Here is an 18,531-nt window from a genome sequence, read left to right as displayed (position 1 = left end):
AGGGGGGGCTTCTTCACACAGAGAGTGGTGCGAGTGTGGAATGAGCTGCCGGATAAAGTGGTAAATGCGGGGTCACTTTTAACATTTAAGAAACACTTGGACAGGTTCATGGATGAGAGGGGTGTGGAGGGATATGGTCCAAGTGCAGGTCAGTGGGACTAGGCATAAAATGGTTCGGCACAGACAAGAAGGGCCAAAAGGCCTGTTTCTGAGCTGTAATTTTCTATGGTTCTATGGTTCTATTACCACTCAGCTGCTGAGAAATTTCTTCCTCACACACTCCTGCATCTCTGGCACCAATTGATTCATATGTGTCCTGTAATCCTTTCATAATTAGTTATTGCAAATTCCTTTACTTTATCTACCTAATGTAAACCTATCATTAACTTTTACATCTCTATCAAATCTCCCTTCAATCTGATGAAAAGTCATCCAGATATCTCTCCCCAGCGACTGTCAGACTGACAGATTTTCCAGCATTTTCTGTTTTTGTTTCAGGTTCCAGAATCTGCAGTAATTTGCTTGTATCTCCCTTCAATCTACTTTGCTTCAAGCAGAACAATCCTAGTTTCCCTGACCGCAGTGGCAGCAGTGTGTGTCATCTGCAAGATGCACTGCATCATGCACCAAAACTCCTTTTGCAGCACCTTTGAAGCCAGCATCTTTATATCCAAGAAGGACAGAGGTGTACAGGAATAGCACCACCAGAAGTTTCATATCTTAGTCACACAGCACCCTGAGTTAGAACTATATCACCATGTGTAACTTGGAGGTAATGGTGTCCACATACACCTGCTACCCTGGTACTTCTAGGTGGTGGAGGATTTGCGAGATTCTGTCAGAGTTCTGGTCAAAATGTAGATATATGCAATATCTCTCATTCACCCTCTGTTCTCCCATTTGTGGCTGAATGGAGTTTTAATTTTTAATATGATCTTCAATCAAGCAAACCTGATTTTTTTGGCTAAAGTTGTTTTTTCATAATGCTGGATTTTCCTTATGGCCAGTGGCCTGGAGTTTGTCAAAGGACACAAGGTGTCAGATTCAACAATTCATTGTCCTTGGCAGGGATGAGTTATTCACAGACTCTTGGAGCCAGTGTTCCTTCGCTGGGCATTTGAATGTAAACAATATGCACTTAGATGGTGAGGCCTGAAGTGACCAATGATACTATGGTTGGATTCGATTGGCCTAATCGAACGACGCAGTTGGGGTTCTGATAAATTCATTAGCTGGTTACCAAGGAATCTTTGGAGCTTTAACTCTGCTAACACAAAGAGCTTGTTTAGAAAGGCAGTGTGGAGAACCAAGCTCACAAGGAGAGACAACATCTGGAAGGAGAAGAGAACAAAGAACTGATTCCATGCGACAACAAAATCCTGACCAGGTTTTAATTGCAAGTGGAAATCAACCTTAGATTACCCTAAGTAAAGTAACACATAGTGAGTATTTGGTTTGTGCACTGCAAGTATTTACTGTTGTTTAAGTAGCTACAGAATAAAGGACATTGTGTTTAAGTATTTAAAGTCGACTTTATGTCTTTATTTGCTAGAGGTTAAAACACACAGGTTTGGACAACATAAATGGCATCCCAGATGCGACTCAATAAGAAGTAACTGTAAAATTTGCTCTGGGTTGGACTCTTAAAACTTGAGTGATTTTGAACAAACCTGATGTTTACTCTGAGTTAATAAATGCAGTATAGGGGACCCTAGCTTAAACAGGGGCGGTGGTAACTCTATTGCCGGCCGTGAGAAGGGATTAAAGACCTATCTTTTGGTAGTATTGTGGAGGGTGGATTTGTTCACGTTCCTGATACGCCAGGCATAGGGGGAGTAGGAACTAATTTCTACCACAAAGCAAGTTTCTGGGCTAAATTGCCTGACTTCCTCCATTAGTTTAATCTAGAAGTAATGGGGGAAATGGCAGAGAGTTCAAAATGGGAAGAAATGTTAAGAGATTATCTCCATAAAAAATGGTCACATTGGGTGGAATTTTGTATCATTAGTGAAGAGGATCTGGGATCCGTGGGTCAAAAATGTTGGAACGAACAGCGCCTAGCCCAAGGGAAGCGAGCAGATAAAATGAGTAAAGTTACAGTGATTGCGAGTTGTTTAGGGCAGTTACAGGGCAGTTACAGGGCAGCTACAGGGCAGTTAAGCGTTTAAATGATGAGTCCAAAGATGTGCGGGTTAGGTTGATTGGCCAGGTTAAAAATTGCCCCTTAGAGTCCTGAGATGCGTAGGTTAGAGGGATTAGCAAGTAAATATGTGGGGATAGGGCCTGGGTGGGATTGTGGTCGGTGCAGACTCGATGGGCCGAATGGCCTCCTTCCGCACTGTAGGGTTTCTATGATTTTTTTCTATGATCTATGAACTAGAGAATGCAAGATTAGAAATAGAACAACTACGAGTAACAATGAAGATGAGACAGAAAGAGTTACAGCAGGTATAGATATAGAAGTATAGAAAGTGCAGGAGGATGCTAAAATTAAAATGGATAGCACGGAGAAAGAGATAGGAGGGCTTCGAGTTAAATGGCAGATCAAGAACAAAGAAATCAAGCTAATATGCTGTACTTGGCTTAGTTTCAGATCCAGTGTGAAAAAGCTTTTCATGAAAAGGAGCGAGCTATTATTGAAAAGGATGAGGCAGGAAAAGCTGTGTTTGTGTTAACAGAAATGCACAAATCTGCAGACAGCATTTAAGGTTTTACACCAAGTCAGTCATGAAAAGCAGGCTTCCGCAGCTGACCATTCAAAGAGCCAGTGAGAAATTGAAAAATTGAAGTCACAATTACCAATACAGCAGGGAATGATGTGTATATTTGAGACAGCTGAGGTGCAGGATGAGGGTAATGCGGTAGATTGGGGTGCCTTGCAGGCAGACTCAATGGGCCGAATGGCCTCTTTCTGTGCTGTAGGGATTCTAAGATAATCTTCATTATGGGGGTGAACCTTATGAATGCCAAGTAGAGGCAGCTAATGATCCCAAGGTCCCATTTGTGTCAAAACAACAGGAGGGACAATAGTTAGCTGTGCAGGAAGAGAATGTACAGCAATCACAACATGTTTAATGTTGATGGATATTCAAGACTGGAGGATGGTGTCAGACAGGCAGGCTGTGAGATATATGTAGAGGACCAGCAAGGAAATTTACTCCTGGAATTGGCTTTAAAATTGCCCAGTAACATGAGTGCTCAGTGGAATTAGCAACTATAGCCTATATAGTAAGCCATTCTGATGTACTCCCATCGCCTGTAGACATTTACTCCGATAGCATGTATGTTTGTAATCGCTTAACTGATTTTCTGCCACTATGGGAGGCTTGTGGTTTTGTGTCTGCAGATGGAAAACCATTACCGTCTGCAGCTTTGTTAAAATGCATTCTCTGGAAGGCTGATGGTAGGACATTTGGCATTATTAAAGTTAAGGGTCACATAATACTTCACCAAGAGGTAATGTCAGGGCTGATGAGTTGGCGAAACAAAGGACTTATTCAAGAGATTTTTGGCAGCCTCCAATTGTGGATCAGATTGATGCCGTTACAGTCAGTCAGACTAATATTGAAGATTAAAAATTGGCTCAGAGTGGAGATGCTGATTTAAAACAAACGCAGCAAGGGGTATATCCAACTTCCTATGACAGATGGAAGGATAAATTACAACTGAAAGATGGGGTGATTCTTAAAGAGGGACAGTATGTAGTACCAAGGCAGGATGGAATCAAATTATTTACCAATATCATGATGGGCATGGTCATCAAGATGTGGAGATGCTGGCATTGGACTGGGGTAAACACAGTAAGAGACGAACATCTTGCCAAGGCCATCCCCACACCCCCACTTCTTGCCTTCAAACCGCACAACCTCAAACAGACCATTGTCCGCAGCAAACTACCCAGCCTTCAGGAGAACAATGACCACGACACCACACAACCCTGCCACAGCAACCTCTGCAAGACGTGCCGGATCATCGACACGGATGCCATCATCTCACGTGAGAACACCATCTACCAGGTACACAGTACCTACTCTTGCAACTTGGCCAACGTTGTCTACCTGATACGCTGCAGGAAAGGATGTCCCGAGGCATGGTACATTGGGGAAACCATGCAGACCCTACGACAACAGATGAATGAACACCGCTCGACAATCACCAGGCAAGACTGTTCTCTTCCTGTGAGGAAGCACTTCAGCGGTCACGGGCATTCAGCCTCTGATCTTCAGGTAAGCATTCTCCAAGGCGGCCTTCACGACACACGACAGCGCAGAGTCGCTGAGCAGAAACTGATAGCCAAGTTCTGCACACGAGGACAGCCTAAACCGGGATCTTGGGTTCATGTCACACTATCAGTAACCCCTACAGCTTGCCTCCTGGACTTGCAGAATCTCATTAGCTGTCCTGTCTGGAGACAATACACATCTCTTTAACTTGTGCTTAATGCTCCCTCCACTCACATTGTCTGTATCTTTAAGACCTGTTTGGCTGTAGAGATTCACATTCTAATCAGTATTCTGTAACTTGATTTTGTGTCTTTGTGCCCTGTTTGAGAGCAGATATCCACTCCATCTGACAAAGGAGCAGCGCTCCGAAAGCTAATGGCATTTGCTACCAAATAAACCTGTTGGACTTTAACCTGGTGTTGTTAAAACTCTTACCATGGTCATCAAGGCATAGATACCACAGTAGAATGGATTAAGAGATTGTGTTGGTGGCCTAATCTCAGTGATGATGTGAGGCATTACGTTGAAAACTGTTTGATTTGTGCACAGAACAATCCCGATAGGTATGCACAAAAGGGGATGTTATGACATATTCAGCCTGTAGTGGGACCTTGGACTAATCTTCAAATTGATTATATTGGTCCTCTACCACCATGCAAGGGGAGATTACACGTATGTCCTGGTTATCATTGACACCTTTACAAAATGGATTGAGGCATTCCCTGTGCGATCTAATACCACTCAAGCCACTGCTCAAATTTTGGTACAAATTATTTTTACAAAATGGGGGTTACCGCGGAGTATAGAATCAGACCAGGGGACACATTTTACTGGGAAGGCAATGCAAATTGTTATGAAAATGTTTGGAATTACTCAAATTCCATATAGCATATCATCCTCAGTCTAATAGAATGAATGAACCATACTTTAAAGAGTATGATTAAGAAGATGGTACATCAAAATAATTCTACCTGGGACATAGCGTTGCCGATTGTTCTAATGATAATACGAAACACTGTTGTTAGTTCCACTGGATATACACCTCACATGCTAATGATTGGGCATCCTATGAGAGGTGTTGACTATCTGTTAGGGTTAGATGTCTCAGAACCAGTACTTATGGCTGTTAATCATGAGAAAGTAGTGTGCAGGCTGCACATATGGCAGCAGCTGCCAAATGGGACAGAAGAAACAACAGGGCAAGGCCTATTTTAATAGTAAGGTAAATCCAGTTGGGTATGCTGTAGGGCATAAGTTGATGCTTCAGCTTTACAATCCTGGTACATTTTTCTCTCCTAGATTTTCAGGTCCTTATGGCATAATTGACAAAGCTCGCCCATCTATGTACAAAGTGTGATTAGACACTGGGAAAGCTGGTTGGTACTATGTTAACCAATTGAAATTATATGGGGCACAAAGTAATCATTAGTATCACATGATGTTGGGAGCCTATGACATTGATGATTTTCCCTCAAGCGATTCAGACTGAAGATATTCTGAGTCCATTTCTTTCCCAATCTAGTTCAGAGGAACCTCCTTTAGATGCTTCTGTAACAAACGAGATTAGACCAAAATTATCTGCAGTTAACACACAGGTTTGGACAACACACTTCTCTCTCAGTCTCTCTTACTCTCCCTCTCCTCTCTTGCGAGCAGGAGTCTTGTGCAATCCCAGATTATCTGTCAGGTTCCCTTCCTTGAAAGGCATTACTGAACCAGTTGGGTTTTCCAAACATCCGGCAGCTTTCATGGTTACTTTTTCCTTCCCCCAGCCCTACAAATTATCAGATACATTCAGCTCAATTTCACAAACTGCCTTTGTGTTTTTCTAGATTCTCTCTCACTCCTTTGTTTATTTTAAATCAATTTAACAGGGTATTTGAAGGAGGATTTGCAGTCAGAAAACTGACACTAAACATCACATTAGGATTTGAAAGTCAGCCAATTTATCATAACCAGAATATCATTGGATATTGAAATGGAAGGAAAATGTACCGTTCACAGTGGAGAGAAACTGTACATGTGTTCTGTGTGTCAATGAGAATTCAGACGATCTGCTGGTCTATCAAAACATAAATACAGTCAGATTGGGGAGAAGAAGTACAAATGTGGAGATTGCAGGAAGGAATTCAAATACCTGAGTGATCTAAGAAAGCATCAAAACAGTCACACTGGGGAGACACCTTTCATCTGCCCCACATGTGGGAAAGGATTCACTCAGTCATTCCACCTGCAGAGACAACGGCAAGTTCACGCTAGAAATAGGCCTTTCACCTGCTCCGAGTGTGGGATGGGATTCAATTAGTCATCCCAACTGCTGTCACACCATCAAGTTCACACTGACAAGAAACCCTTTAAACACCCAGAATGTGGGAAGTGCTTTAAAAGTTCCAGGGAACTGATGTCCCATCATCAACATGTTCACGCTGATGACTGTTCAGCTGCTCTCACTGCGGGTCTGGGTTGTTCATTTTGATGGGCTCTCCCTCTCTCCTGCCTCACAAGTGTGAGGAACTCATGGAGCTTCTTTGTCACTAAGACTGAGACAATCTGATAAGCTGCTATTCCTGCTGGTGGGGAAGGAGGAAATCGGGATATTATATTCGATGATCAAAATGAATGGCGCAGCAAGCTCAAAGGACTGAATGGCCTACTCCTGCTTCTTGTTTCTATGTTTCTAATCTTTCCACTAGCCCCTGAACAAAGTGTCTCTAAAATTGCCCCTTCTCTGAGCCCTGAACCCAAATCTTTCTTTATCCTCTCCTCTTCATTCAAGCCCACTCTGTGCTCATCTTGTCCACAAGACCCATTTCCTATTCCATTGACATTTTCCCCACTAAATTGATCACCCAACGACACCAGGTTCACTGACATTTCCAATGGTTCTCTCTGTTCAGGTACCATTCCTCTCTCAAATTCTCAAATCTTTCATTGAGGAGGTGATGATGGCAGGTCATAAAAAAAAACAACCTTGTGAAGAACCCCCCCCCCCAAACAAATCTCCAACCTCCTTTTCCTCTCCCATGTTCTGCTCATCTTCCAAATCCATACCCACCTTTCCGGGAAGTCCATGTTTGAATCCTGCAAGAAGATTTGTGTCCCTGTCACAGTATTGAAGCAGCTCTTCTCAAAGTCACAATTTCAATGCAACGTGAGTGTGACTCAGGTAAACTCTCCCTCATTGTCCATCTCACTCTGTCAGCCACACCTCTCACACTGACACCTCACAATGCCCGGCTGATTGACGGCAGCTCCGGACCAGTAGGAAAGGGGCTGGAGTACCGGGCGGGAGCGGCTGGTCCTCCAACCAATCGGAGTGAATGAGCGGCGGAGCCGAACATGCGCAGTGTGGATAATGGCGATAGAATGATGCTATTGAATAAGCAATCGGTAAGTAGATTAAAATGCTGGAAAGAAGGAACGGTGCGACTGGATGGGAGGAGGAGAGGTTTCGTAGACATTTGGGGTAAACCGCACACTCCCAAAAACAATTTCCGGTCACTCATTTTGCACCGAGCAGCCCTGCTGTTTTCCAGTTACAGACCCCATTCATGGCAGCCATGTTTCCAGTGGAGAATGTGCAGTTGTGCGTCTGCGCCGTCGCCATCTTTATGAGGAGCAATGTGGAATACGGCGCATTTGTGGCCGCCATGTTCATTGTTCAATCTTTTCCAAGGACAAACAACTTGTCCACCAAGCTGCTTTACACTCTGAATTACAATGTCTGGTTGATGAGGCAGATCAACGATATATGTCCAAGTCAGAGACTATAATTTGTACTTATGCCTTTTAGATAAGACCATAAGACATAGGAGCAGAATTAGGCCACTCGGCCCATCGAGTCTGTTCTGCCATTCAATCATGGCTGATATTTTTCTCATCTGCATTCTCCTGCTTTTTCCCCATAACCCCTGATGCACTTAGTAATCAAGAACCTATCTACCTCTGTCTTAAAGACAGTCAATGGTCTGGCCTCCAAAGCCTTCTGTGGCAAAGAGTTCCATAGATTCACCACTCTGGCTGAAGAAATTCCTCCTCATTTCTGTTTTAAAGGATCGTCCCTTTAGCCTGAGGTTGTGCCCCTTCTGGTTCTAGTTTTTCCCACCAGCGGAAACATCCTCTCCACATTCACTCTATCCAGGCCTCACAGTATCCTGTAAGTTTCAATAAGATTCCCCCCTCATCCTTCTAAACTCCAACGAGTACAGACCCAGAGTCCTCAACCGTTCATCATACGACAAGCCATTCATTCCAGGGATCATTCTTGTGAACCTCCTCTGGATCCTTTCCAAGGCCAGCACATCCTTCCTTAGATATTGGGCCCAAAACTGCTCACATTACTCCAAATGGGGTCTGACCAGTGTTATACAGCCTCAGAAGTACATCCCCGCTCGTATTCTAGCCCTCTCGACATGAATGCTAACATTGCATCCTAACTGCTGACTGAACCTGCACGTTAAGTACCAAGAGGTACAAAAATAAGTCATTTTATAGACAAGAATACAAAGTACCATTTGCCAATAAGCTACATAGGGAGATATTAGGGCAGGTGGGCAAAAGCCTGGTCAAAGAGGGATGTTTTTTAACAGAATCTTAAAGGTGGAAAGTGAGGTGGAGGGATTTAGGGAGGAAATTCCAGCGCTTGTAGCCCAGGCAAATGAAAGAATGGTCACCAATGGAGGATTGATTGAAATCAGGAATGTTCATGGGACTGGTTAGATGAGTGCAGATCTCGGAGGATGTGTGTCTGGAGGAGATTCGAGAGAGAGGGATGATCACAATCATTGAGAAAAGCAAGAATGAGAATTTTAAAATGTTGTTGCTTCTCATCCTGAAAACCTTGCACGTCAGGGAGCATAGGGGTGATGGCTGAACAAGACTTGGAGCGAGTAAACACACAGGCAGCAGAGTTTTGGGTGACCTCAGGATTAGGGGCAGGTTGGATATGGGAGGCCGGCTGGGAGTGTGTTAGGATAGTTAAGTCTAGAGATGAGAGTTTCAGCAGATCTGAGACTGCGGTGGAGTCGAGAGACAATGAGGTGGAAATAGGCAGTCTTGATGATGATGTGGAGATGTGGCTGCAAGCCCATCTTGGGGTGAAATATTTTTGTGAGCAATCGGTTTGTCTTGAAATGGTGTTCAAGGAGAGCAATGGAGACAGTGGTTAGGGAGTGCAGCTTGGAGTGGAGACTGAATAAAATGGCTTCAGTTTTCCCAATATTTAAAGGGAGGAAATTTCAGCTCATCCAGTGCTGGGTGTCAAACAGGTCAGGAAAGTGTGCGATTTGGAGAAGACCTTGGAGCTGATGGTGTTCACATTACACCTGCTACGCTGGTCTTTCTAGATGGTAGAGGTGGAGGATTTGGGAAATTCTGTCAAAGCTCTAGTGAAATTTTAGATAAGATACATTTTCACCACTGCTTCTGACAGACCTCTCGCTGTCTCTTTTCTCCCCTCATCTTTCTCTCTCATCCTGAAGAGGCTCGAGACTTGTGTAGACGCAGACTGGGTGGCAGGTTCCCTTTGCTGAAGGACATTAGCGACCCAGTTGCGTTTTTACAACAATCCAGCAGCTGTAATGGTCATTTTTTTTCCGGCTCCCAATATTACCAGATTCATTCAGCTCAATTTCACAACCTGCCTTTGTCATTTTGAGAGTTCTCTCTCACTCCTTTATATTCTGCTTTGAATTTCACAGGTTATCAGAAGGGGAGGATTTGCAGTTGGGAAACTAAAACCAAATATCACATCAGGATCTGACAGCGTCACCCCATTTATCGCAACCTGAATATCACTGGATTTTGAACATGGAAGGGAAAAGCAACATTCACAGTGGGGAGAATCCGTAAAACGTGTGTGTGTGGATGGGGCTTCAGCCGATCTTCTAACATGTTGAGACATAAATGTAGTCAGAATGGCAATAAACCGTGGAATTGTGGAAACTGTGGGAAGGGATTCAAATCCCCATCTGACCTGGAAAAGCACCAGCGCGTTCACACTGGAGAGAGACCGTTCACCTGCTCAGAGTGTGGGAAGGGATTCATTCAGTTATGCAACCTGCTGACACACCAGCGAGTTCACACTGGGGAGAAACCTTTTAAATGCCCAGACTGCGGGAACTGTTATAAAAGTTCCGGAGACCTGATGTCCCATCAACGCGTTCACACAGATGAGAGACCATTCAGGTGCTCCCACTGTGGGACTGGATTCAAGAAATCATCTGATCTCACTGTACACCAGCGAGGTCACACTGGGGAGAGGCCATTCACCTGCTTTCACTGTGGGAAAGGATTCACTCAGTCATCCCATCTGCTGTCACACCAGCGAATTCACACTGATGAGAGACCTTTTCAATGCCCAGACTGTGGGAAATGCTTTAAAAGCTCTGGGGAGCTGATGCGTCATCAACGGGTTCACAGTGATGAGAAACCGTTCAGATGCTCTCACTGTGGGATTGAATTCAGACACTTATCTCAACTCACTGCACACCAGGGAATTCACACTGGGGAGAGACCGTTTGTCTGCTCCCAGTGTGGGAAGGGATTCACTACCTCATCCAACTTGCTGAGACATCAGCAAGTTCACAACTAACTACAGGGATTGGGTTTTGCTCTTAATCACATCCAGAGCTGAACCATGTTCCTTGGGGTCTGTTTCTGCTGATGTTGGTAACCTCCAACATAGTTATCAGTGCTAATATTCTGAATCAAATCAAATAAATCACCTTCTGTTAAGAACACAGTGCTGAATCTCTAACATTTCTGACACAAGTTAGTTTCTTTTAAAGGTCTCTCCTTCTCCCTTGTCTCCTCCATCCTCACCAACAAGTGTGAGGAGCTCATGAAGCTTCTTTGTCACTAAGATTGAGACAATACCATCAGCAGTCTCTGCTGATTCTCCCTTACACGAGCTCACTGGGACAAACTGTCTCAAGTTCCGCAGTGTCTGAGTCTTGAAGTGCATCTTTCTCCAGTTTCTTGCCCATTTCCCCTTATGCCCTCTGAATGCTCATGTTGTCCATGAGACCCACCTCCTGCTATGGGAATCAATTTAATTCCCATTAAATTGATCAGCCAATTTTCGCACATTCACTGTCGAAATCTTGACTTCCGAGTTTGATTTTAACACAAACACACATTAACACAAGATACTTAACTGACAGATTGTCTTTATTTTACTTGATGGCAAGGTGGTTGGTTCTCGGCACAATGGGTCACTCCAATGGACGAAGAAAATCATCCTGGTTTATACAATTCTGCAGCTCACAGCCAGTTGGACACAATCCAACCAAAAAAGTGTTACAAATGACGTATTTTACGTATTGATCCAATAGAAAAAAATACTGAACCACCTTGATCTATGAGATCATGACACCTTGTGGGATACCCCAATATATCATCCCTAAGCCTGTCCTCTGGTCTCTTAGTCAGACATCATGTCTCTATTTTTGATGTGGAGATGCCGGCGTTGGACTGGGGTAAACAGTCAGAGTTTTGATGTCTGTGTCGATATGTGCGATCTTCTTGGAGATCCTCTCCACTTGGAGCCGGCATACTCTTACTCTATTTTTGATAGCAGCCTCACAAAGCATCTTCACTAAAACAGTCTCACATGGTATCTTTTAATTGATAAAGGGGGCCTACAAAAGCCATTAGTATTTTATGGCCTTGTCAGTGAAGTTAACTGAATCTCTGAGGGATGTGGTCAACTCATCTTGTCTTCAGGATATTTCCCAATTATAGCCCTGATAAGTTTTGTTTATTGCTAACATAATGACTGAGCTTTTTATCACTACTTACAGTTTCAAGAGGTATCATTATGTTACCATTAATTCTTGTCAGTTCCCACTAAGTCCCCTGCCATAACTTTTTTGTTAGCTAAGACATTAATATCTTTCCGACTCTTGATTTGATTAGAAACTGTGAAGGCAGCTTCATTAAAACTCACTCTTGTATCAGTTGTTTCCGATAAAGTGTCTGGTGAGGCAATTAAGTCTTTATGGTCTTGTGATTACAACAGTTGGGTGCTTTAAAGGAATGTATCTAATGTATGTTTGGTTTCAAAGGGGCACTCTGTAACTGTGCATCAAAGTTTCTTTGTTTAATTTCTAAAAATGTATAGATATATTTATATGTATGAACTAATTAAGGTACCACATGTACATTTAAAACTACAAAGTATTTAAAACACCTAATTACAATTACTAACAAACTTGCTCTCCATTGATAAAGTGAATTCTACATCTAAGTTGATTAAACAAAAACTCTAGCAGAGTCTGCCAATCTTATAGTAGCCCTTTTCTTTTCTATCTTTCTACATCACTGACATTGTTAACGATTCTTCCTCTTCAGGTACTGTTCCTTTTAACCTCCAATCATCAGCCCATCATTAATAAACAAACCCTTGATTCCACCATCATTGCAAACTACTGATCCTTCTCCAACCTCCCTTTCCCCTCCAAACTCCATGAACGTGTTGTCAGCTCCCAAATCCGTGCCCATCATTCCCAGAACTCCATGTTTGAATCCCTCCAATCAGGTTTCTGCCCCTGCCACAGTACTGCAACAGCTCTTATTAAATCCACCAATGATATTCTTTGAGAGTGTGACAAATGTAATCCATCCTTTCTCGTCCTTTTCCACCTGTCTGCAGCCTTAGACAAGGTTGACCACCCCATTCTGCTCCAACACCTCTCCACTGTTGCCTAGCTGGATGGGGCTGCTCTCTTTCCATTCTTCTCTATCTAATGATAGCCAGGGAATCACTTTTATTGTCTTCACTTGACACTCCTACTGCTACCTCTGGTGGTCAAAAGATCTACCCTTGACCCGCCCGCCCGCCATATGTTTACTGACTTACGCTGGCTCCTTGTCAAAGATGATCATGATTTTAAAATTCTCATCATTGTTTTCTAATTAACTCATCCCTGCCTAACTCTTGTCATCTCTGCCACCCCGAGTTTTCTATACTACCTCATTCTGACCTCTTGAGCATTCCCAAGAATGGGTGGCTGTGTATTCCGCTGCCTGGACCCTGACATCCCCTCCCAAATATCTCCAACCTTTTATCTCTCTCTCCCTCCTCCTTGGATATCCACATTAAAATTTTCATCTTCGATCAAGCTTTTGGCCATCTGACTGAATATATGTTTATACATTGTATTTTATAATGTGAGTATGTAATACCTTTGGGTGTTTGATTATATGAAAGAGGCTTTATAACTGTTAAGTATAACTTTTTAATAAAACTAAAATACTGCAGATGCTGGAATTTGAAACAGAAAATGCTGATAAAACACAACCTTTATTTGGAGCTGTCTGATCTTTCAGCAACATTCTGTATTAAAACATCAGGTGTCAGGGACCAAGTATAAATTGGCAGACATTTATATTAACCAATTATTGTTGGATACTTAGGCTAATTCAAGATGCGATATATAGTGTGATCTTGACAGCTCGCCATGCTGATCAATCAGCGTGGAGAACTGAGAAGATGGCGTAGGAGGCAAAAATCAGATTGCTATCTTCCGAGCCTCTTTTCAACGGCCAGAACGGCTTCATGCACAGAAAGGGCGCAAACCTACTAACATAGAAAGGAGAAAATTTAAAAGGACTTACTGGGTTCAGCTGCTTCTACCTTCCCGGATTCTTCCACCCTTGGCTGCACGATGTCACGTCGGCAAGAATCGCTACTGCTCTGTAGTAGCAGAGATTAGGCGCCATGGTGGGGGAATCGGAGGCCATTAAAGCCGCTGTGTGGTCGGGGACATGGATTCACTGTACTGTCTCCAATGAGAGTGTATCCTTTTTTAAAATTTGGAGATGAAAATGGGACAATATTTCAGATGAGGTCTCACCAAAACCCGATACAACTGTGCTCTCCATTCCCCTTGCAATAAAAGTCCAGAATCCATTCACTGACCTAATTCCTGTCCGCACATGTATATTACCTTCCTGCGTTCCTTGTACAAACACACCCAATGCTCTTTGAGCATCAGCATTTGTATGTTTCTCACTATTGAAAACTTTCTTACCTGCATTTGCTTTGCTCTTAAAAACAGATGAATAGCTTTGTACTGATATATCATAGTACAGTGGTACAATGGTTAACACTGTTGCCCTCTTTTTTATACTTTTCCAATTCAATCAAATCAAATCCAATTCAGAGTCTCAACAAGTTGAGACATTTCAGATCCAGGCTGACAAGACAGGGCGAGCGACCAAACCACCCTGTCCTGGGCCTGATCTACATGAGCCAAGCTGATTGGAGAAGGGGGAGGTTCCTCCTCCAAGACTTGAGCTCATTTGCATCTTAGCCAAAAGGCCGAGATGCCGCTTTTTTAGGATGCTAAAATTCTCCCTCAGTGTACCTGAACTGGCACCGTAATGTGGCGACTATGGGATTTTCACAGCAACTTCATTGCAGTGTTGATGTACTTGTGAAACTAATAAATAAGCTTTTTATTCCCTCTACTATCTAACCTGTCAGTTTTTCTTCACAGTCTTTGAGCCCTTCCCCCAACTTATTTTCCACCTAACTTGGTATTATTAGCTAAACTTTAATTAAAGTTCCCAGCAAGAACGGAACTTGCGAGCTCGGGTTCACGGGAACAGAGCTCAAGCCACTGAGTTAAGAGGATTAACGATGACTGTGATGGCACTTATAGGTGAACAAAATCAGTTAAATGAGGAACAGGATAAAGATCCAGGTTGATAAATCTGGAAATGTTTGGGATGGATCCTGGATTCTTGAAGTTGCTAATTAACAACATAGGGGATTCCAGCTAACACCTTATCTCCTTCCTAAGCACCTTCTACACCTTTCCCATTTAGTGCATATTTTATCCTTTTTATCTTGCCTCGTATTTTTGTGTTAAATTTCTTCCTGTTCAATTAAGTCGCTAAAATTTTCCAGTTTGGATAATTTGTAAACACAGTGGGGATTTTTGCGGGGACTTTCTCCTGTAAAGTTGCGGTGATAATGAGTGTGAATCCCCCAGCCCCGGACAGAGGGGAACTGACCATCCATCTCCAGCTCTGATTCCCAAACAGAAAATGCTGCCAATAATCAGCAAGTCTGTGGCCACACCCACCATCTGAAACCGTCACAATGCTCGGCTGATTGACGGCAGCTGCAGACCAATAGGAGGGGGCGGGGCTGGAGGACCGAGCTGGAGCGGCTGATCCTCCATCCAATCGGAGTGAATGAGGGGCGGGGCTGGGAGTGGAGCATGCGCAATGTGAGTAATGGGGAGACTGATCTGATGTAGAATTGGTAAGAGGGTGGAAAGGGGGTTCGGAGGGAGTCATGCATCCGACGGGTGGGCTGAGAGGCTTCATAAACATGTGTTAACCGTCACCTCCCAAAATAACTTACCGGTTCCCCGTTTACATCAAGCGGGGCAGTATTTTTTTTCAGTAAGTAGTCTCACAACACCAGGTTAAAGTCCAACAAGTTTATTTGGCAGTACAAGCTTTCGAAACGCTGCTCCTTCATCAGGTGAGTAAGGAGCTGTGTTCACAAACAGGGCATATAAAGACACAAACTTAATTACAAGATAATGGTTAGAATGTGAGTCTTTACAGGTAATCAAGTCTTAAAGGTACAGACAATGTGAGTGGAGAGAGGGCCAAGCACAGGTTAAAGAGATGTGTGTTGTCTACGTTGTGTGTCGTGAAGGCCGCCTTGGAGAACGCTTACCCGAAGATCACAGGCTGAATGCCTGTGACTGCTGAAGTGTTCGCCAACTGGAAGGGAACACTCTTGCCTGGTGATTGTCGAGCAGTGTTCATTCATCCGTTGTCGTAGCACCTGCATGGTCTCCCCAATGTACCATGCCTCAGGACATCCTTTCCTGCAGCGTACCAGGTAGACAACGTTGGCCGAGTCACAAGAGTATGTACTGTGTATCTAGTGGATGGTGCTCTCACGTGAGATGATGGCATCCGTGTCGATGATCCAGCATGTCTTGCAGAGGTTGCTGTGTCAGGGTTGTGTGGTGGCTTGGTCACTGTTCTCCTGAAGGCTGGGTAGTTTGCTGTGGACAGTGGTCTGTTTGAGGTTGTGCGGTTGTTTGAAGGCAAGAAGTGGGGGTGTGGGTTGGCCTTGGCAAGATGTTCATCTTCATCGATGACGTGTTGAAGGCTCTGGAGAAGATGTCGTAGCTTCTCCGCTCTGGGGCACTACTGGACGACGAAGGGTACTCTGTCCGCCGTGTCCCGTGTTTGTCTTCTGAGGATGTCGGTGCGGTTTTTCGTTGTGGCACATCGGAACTGTCGATCGACAAGTCGAGCACCATGTCCTGTTCTTATGAGAAACTGATAGACAAGTTCCGCAAACATGAGGACGGCCTCAACCGGGATCTTGGGTTCATGTCACACTATCTGTAACCCCCACGACTTGCCTGAGCTTGCAAAATCTCACTAACTGTCCTGGCTGGAGACAATACACACCTCTTTAACTTGTGCTTGGCCCTCTCTCCACCCACATTGTCTGTACCTTTAAGACTTGATTACCTGTAAAGATTTGCATTCCAGCCATTATATTGTAAATTGAGTTTGTGTCTGTATATGCCCTGTTTGTGAACACAAGTCCTCACCTGAATGAAGGAGCAGTGCTCCGAAAGCTTGTACTGCCAAATAAACCTGTTGGACTTTAACCTGGTGTTGTGAGACTTCTTACTGTGCTTACCCTAGTCCAACGCCGCCATCTCCACATAATGAAGATACAGACAGCAGACATTAGGATAGTGTCTGGTTTACAGAGGGTACAGTGTTGGAGCCTAGCAACGAGTGTGTTGGAATAGCCGAGTCTGGAGGTGACAATGGCAGGAATGGGGATTTCAGCAGCACATGCACCGAGACAGGGGTTAGGTCCAGTTGTATCACAGTGGTGAAAACCAGGAATCTTAGTGATAGCAGAGATATGAGGTCAGAAACTAAGCCCAGATCAAATGTGAGATTGTGATCTGTATTCTGAGGGTCTGTCTTCCCTCATTCATTCATTGAAGAGTAGATGGGAGAGTCTCGAACAAGGGGACATAGCTGCAAGATAAAGGGCCGGTCATTTATAACTATGGTGCATAGTAATTTCTTCTCGCAGAGGGTGGTGAATATCTGGTATTCTCTGCCCCAAAGTGTAGTTGCAACTGGATCATTAAAAGTATTTAAAATGGAGCTTTATAAATATTTGATTGATCAAGGAATAGAGTGCTATGGGAAATGGCACAGAAAATGAGTTGAGCCCAGCATAGATCAGCCATGATTGTATTGAATGGCGGGGCAGGCTTGAAGTGCCTGGTAGCACAGTCCTGCTTCTATTTCTTGTGTTGAGTGAGATTGTGAGCAGACTGGCTTCATCTCAGAGTGTTTCCAGGGAAATGGATGGAGCTGGTATCTAGTGAATGGATAAAAGCAAAATACTGCAGATGCTGGAATCTGAAACAAAAACAGAAAATGCTGGAAAATCTCAGCAGGTCTGACAGCATCTGTGGGGAGAGAATAGAGCCAATGTTTTAAGTGTAGATGACCCTTCGTCAGAGCTGAAAACAAAGAGAATCAGTGGAGATTTATACTAAGGGTGGTTGGGGGTGTAGAATGGGACAGCCTTCAGCCTCCCGTATCCTCAAAAAAACTGCACCTCTGTTCTGCCATTCACACATTCTGATCACTTAATGGACACTGTTTAGCACCACCTCAGCATTTTGTATCCTCATTTACATTCCCTTTGTCCCATTCCACCTCCCTCACCCACCTCATAGTATATAAATCTCCGCTGATTCTCTTTGCTCTCAGCTCTGACAAAGGGTCATCTACACGACTCTATCTTCAGTCTGCACAATGTTTAATTTGAGTTATTAGCCATTCGGAAGAGAACCAGAATGGACTATGAGACTAATCCCAGGTTTAACTTAGAGAGTGAGAGAAAGAAGGAAGGAAACCCTGTGAGGTTTGGAGAAACCACCTTTGCTCATTGAATCTCCACACAGTGAGTGTTGTTTACACAGTTAATGCCTGCTATTCCGTATTGTTAAGGTCCGTTTTTCAGACACACTTACGCACTTGATGTAAAAGCAAAACACTGATCTTTAAAGATAACCGAGTCCTTTATTTTCAAGCAAGTACAAGCTTTTTTGGAGGATCGCTTTTCTAACTCAGCAAAGTGTTCTGAGTCTAGCCGAGCGATACTCTCCAACAGGGGGGAAGGTTCCTCCCTTTATACTATTTTTACAGCAATTAGACACATACACACAGCGTTACTTCACCCAAATCACGCGCAAGAGTAAAATACAAAGACAGTTGAAAAAAC

The 18,531-nt window shown here is 43.7% G+C and overlaps 1 protein-coding gene across 1 annotated transcript in view; it reads left to right on the top strand.

Moving 5' to 3' along the window:
* The window catches only part of LOC144502020 (uncharacterized), a 46,602-nt gene extending 33,110 nt beyond the window's left edge, over window positions 1-13,492 (top strand). The window contains exons 3-4 of the mRNA XM_078226036.1: window positions 6,306-6,467; window positions 10,032-13,492. Coding sequence (XP_078082162.1) covers window positions 6,306-6,467; window positions 10,032-10,815 — 946 coding nt within the window. The 3' untranslated portion in view covers window positions 10,816-13,492. The remainder of the gene's footprint in view (window positions 1-6,305; window positions 6,468-10,031) is intronic.
* Window positions 13,493-18,531: the final 5,039 nt, after the last annotated feature.

The sequence above is a fragment of the Mustelus asterias genome, chromosome 12, assembly GCF_964213995.1.
Source record: "Mustelus asterias chromosome 12, sMusAst1.hap1.1, whole genome shotgun sequence".
In the NCBI taxonomy this organism is placed as follows: domain Eukaryota; kingdom Metazoa; phylum Chordata; class Chondrichthyes; order Carcharhiniformes; family Triakidae; genus Mustelus; species Mustelus asterias.
This window is presented reverse-complemented; position numbering and strand designations above follow the sequence as displayed.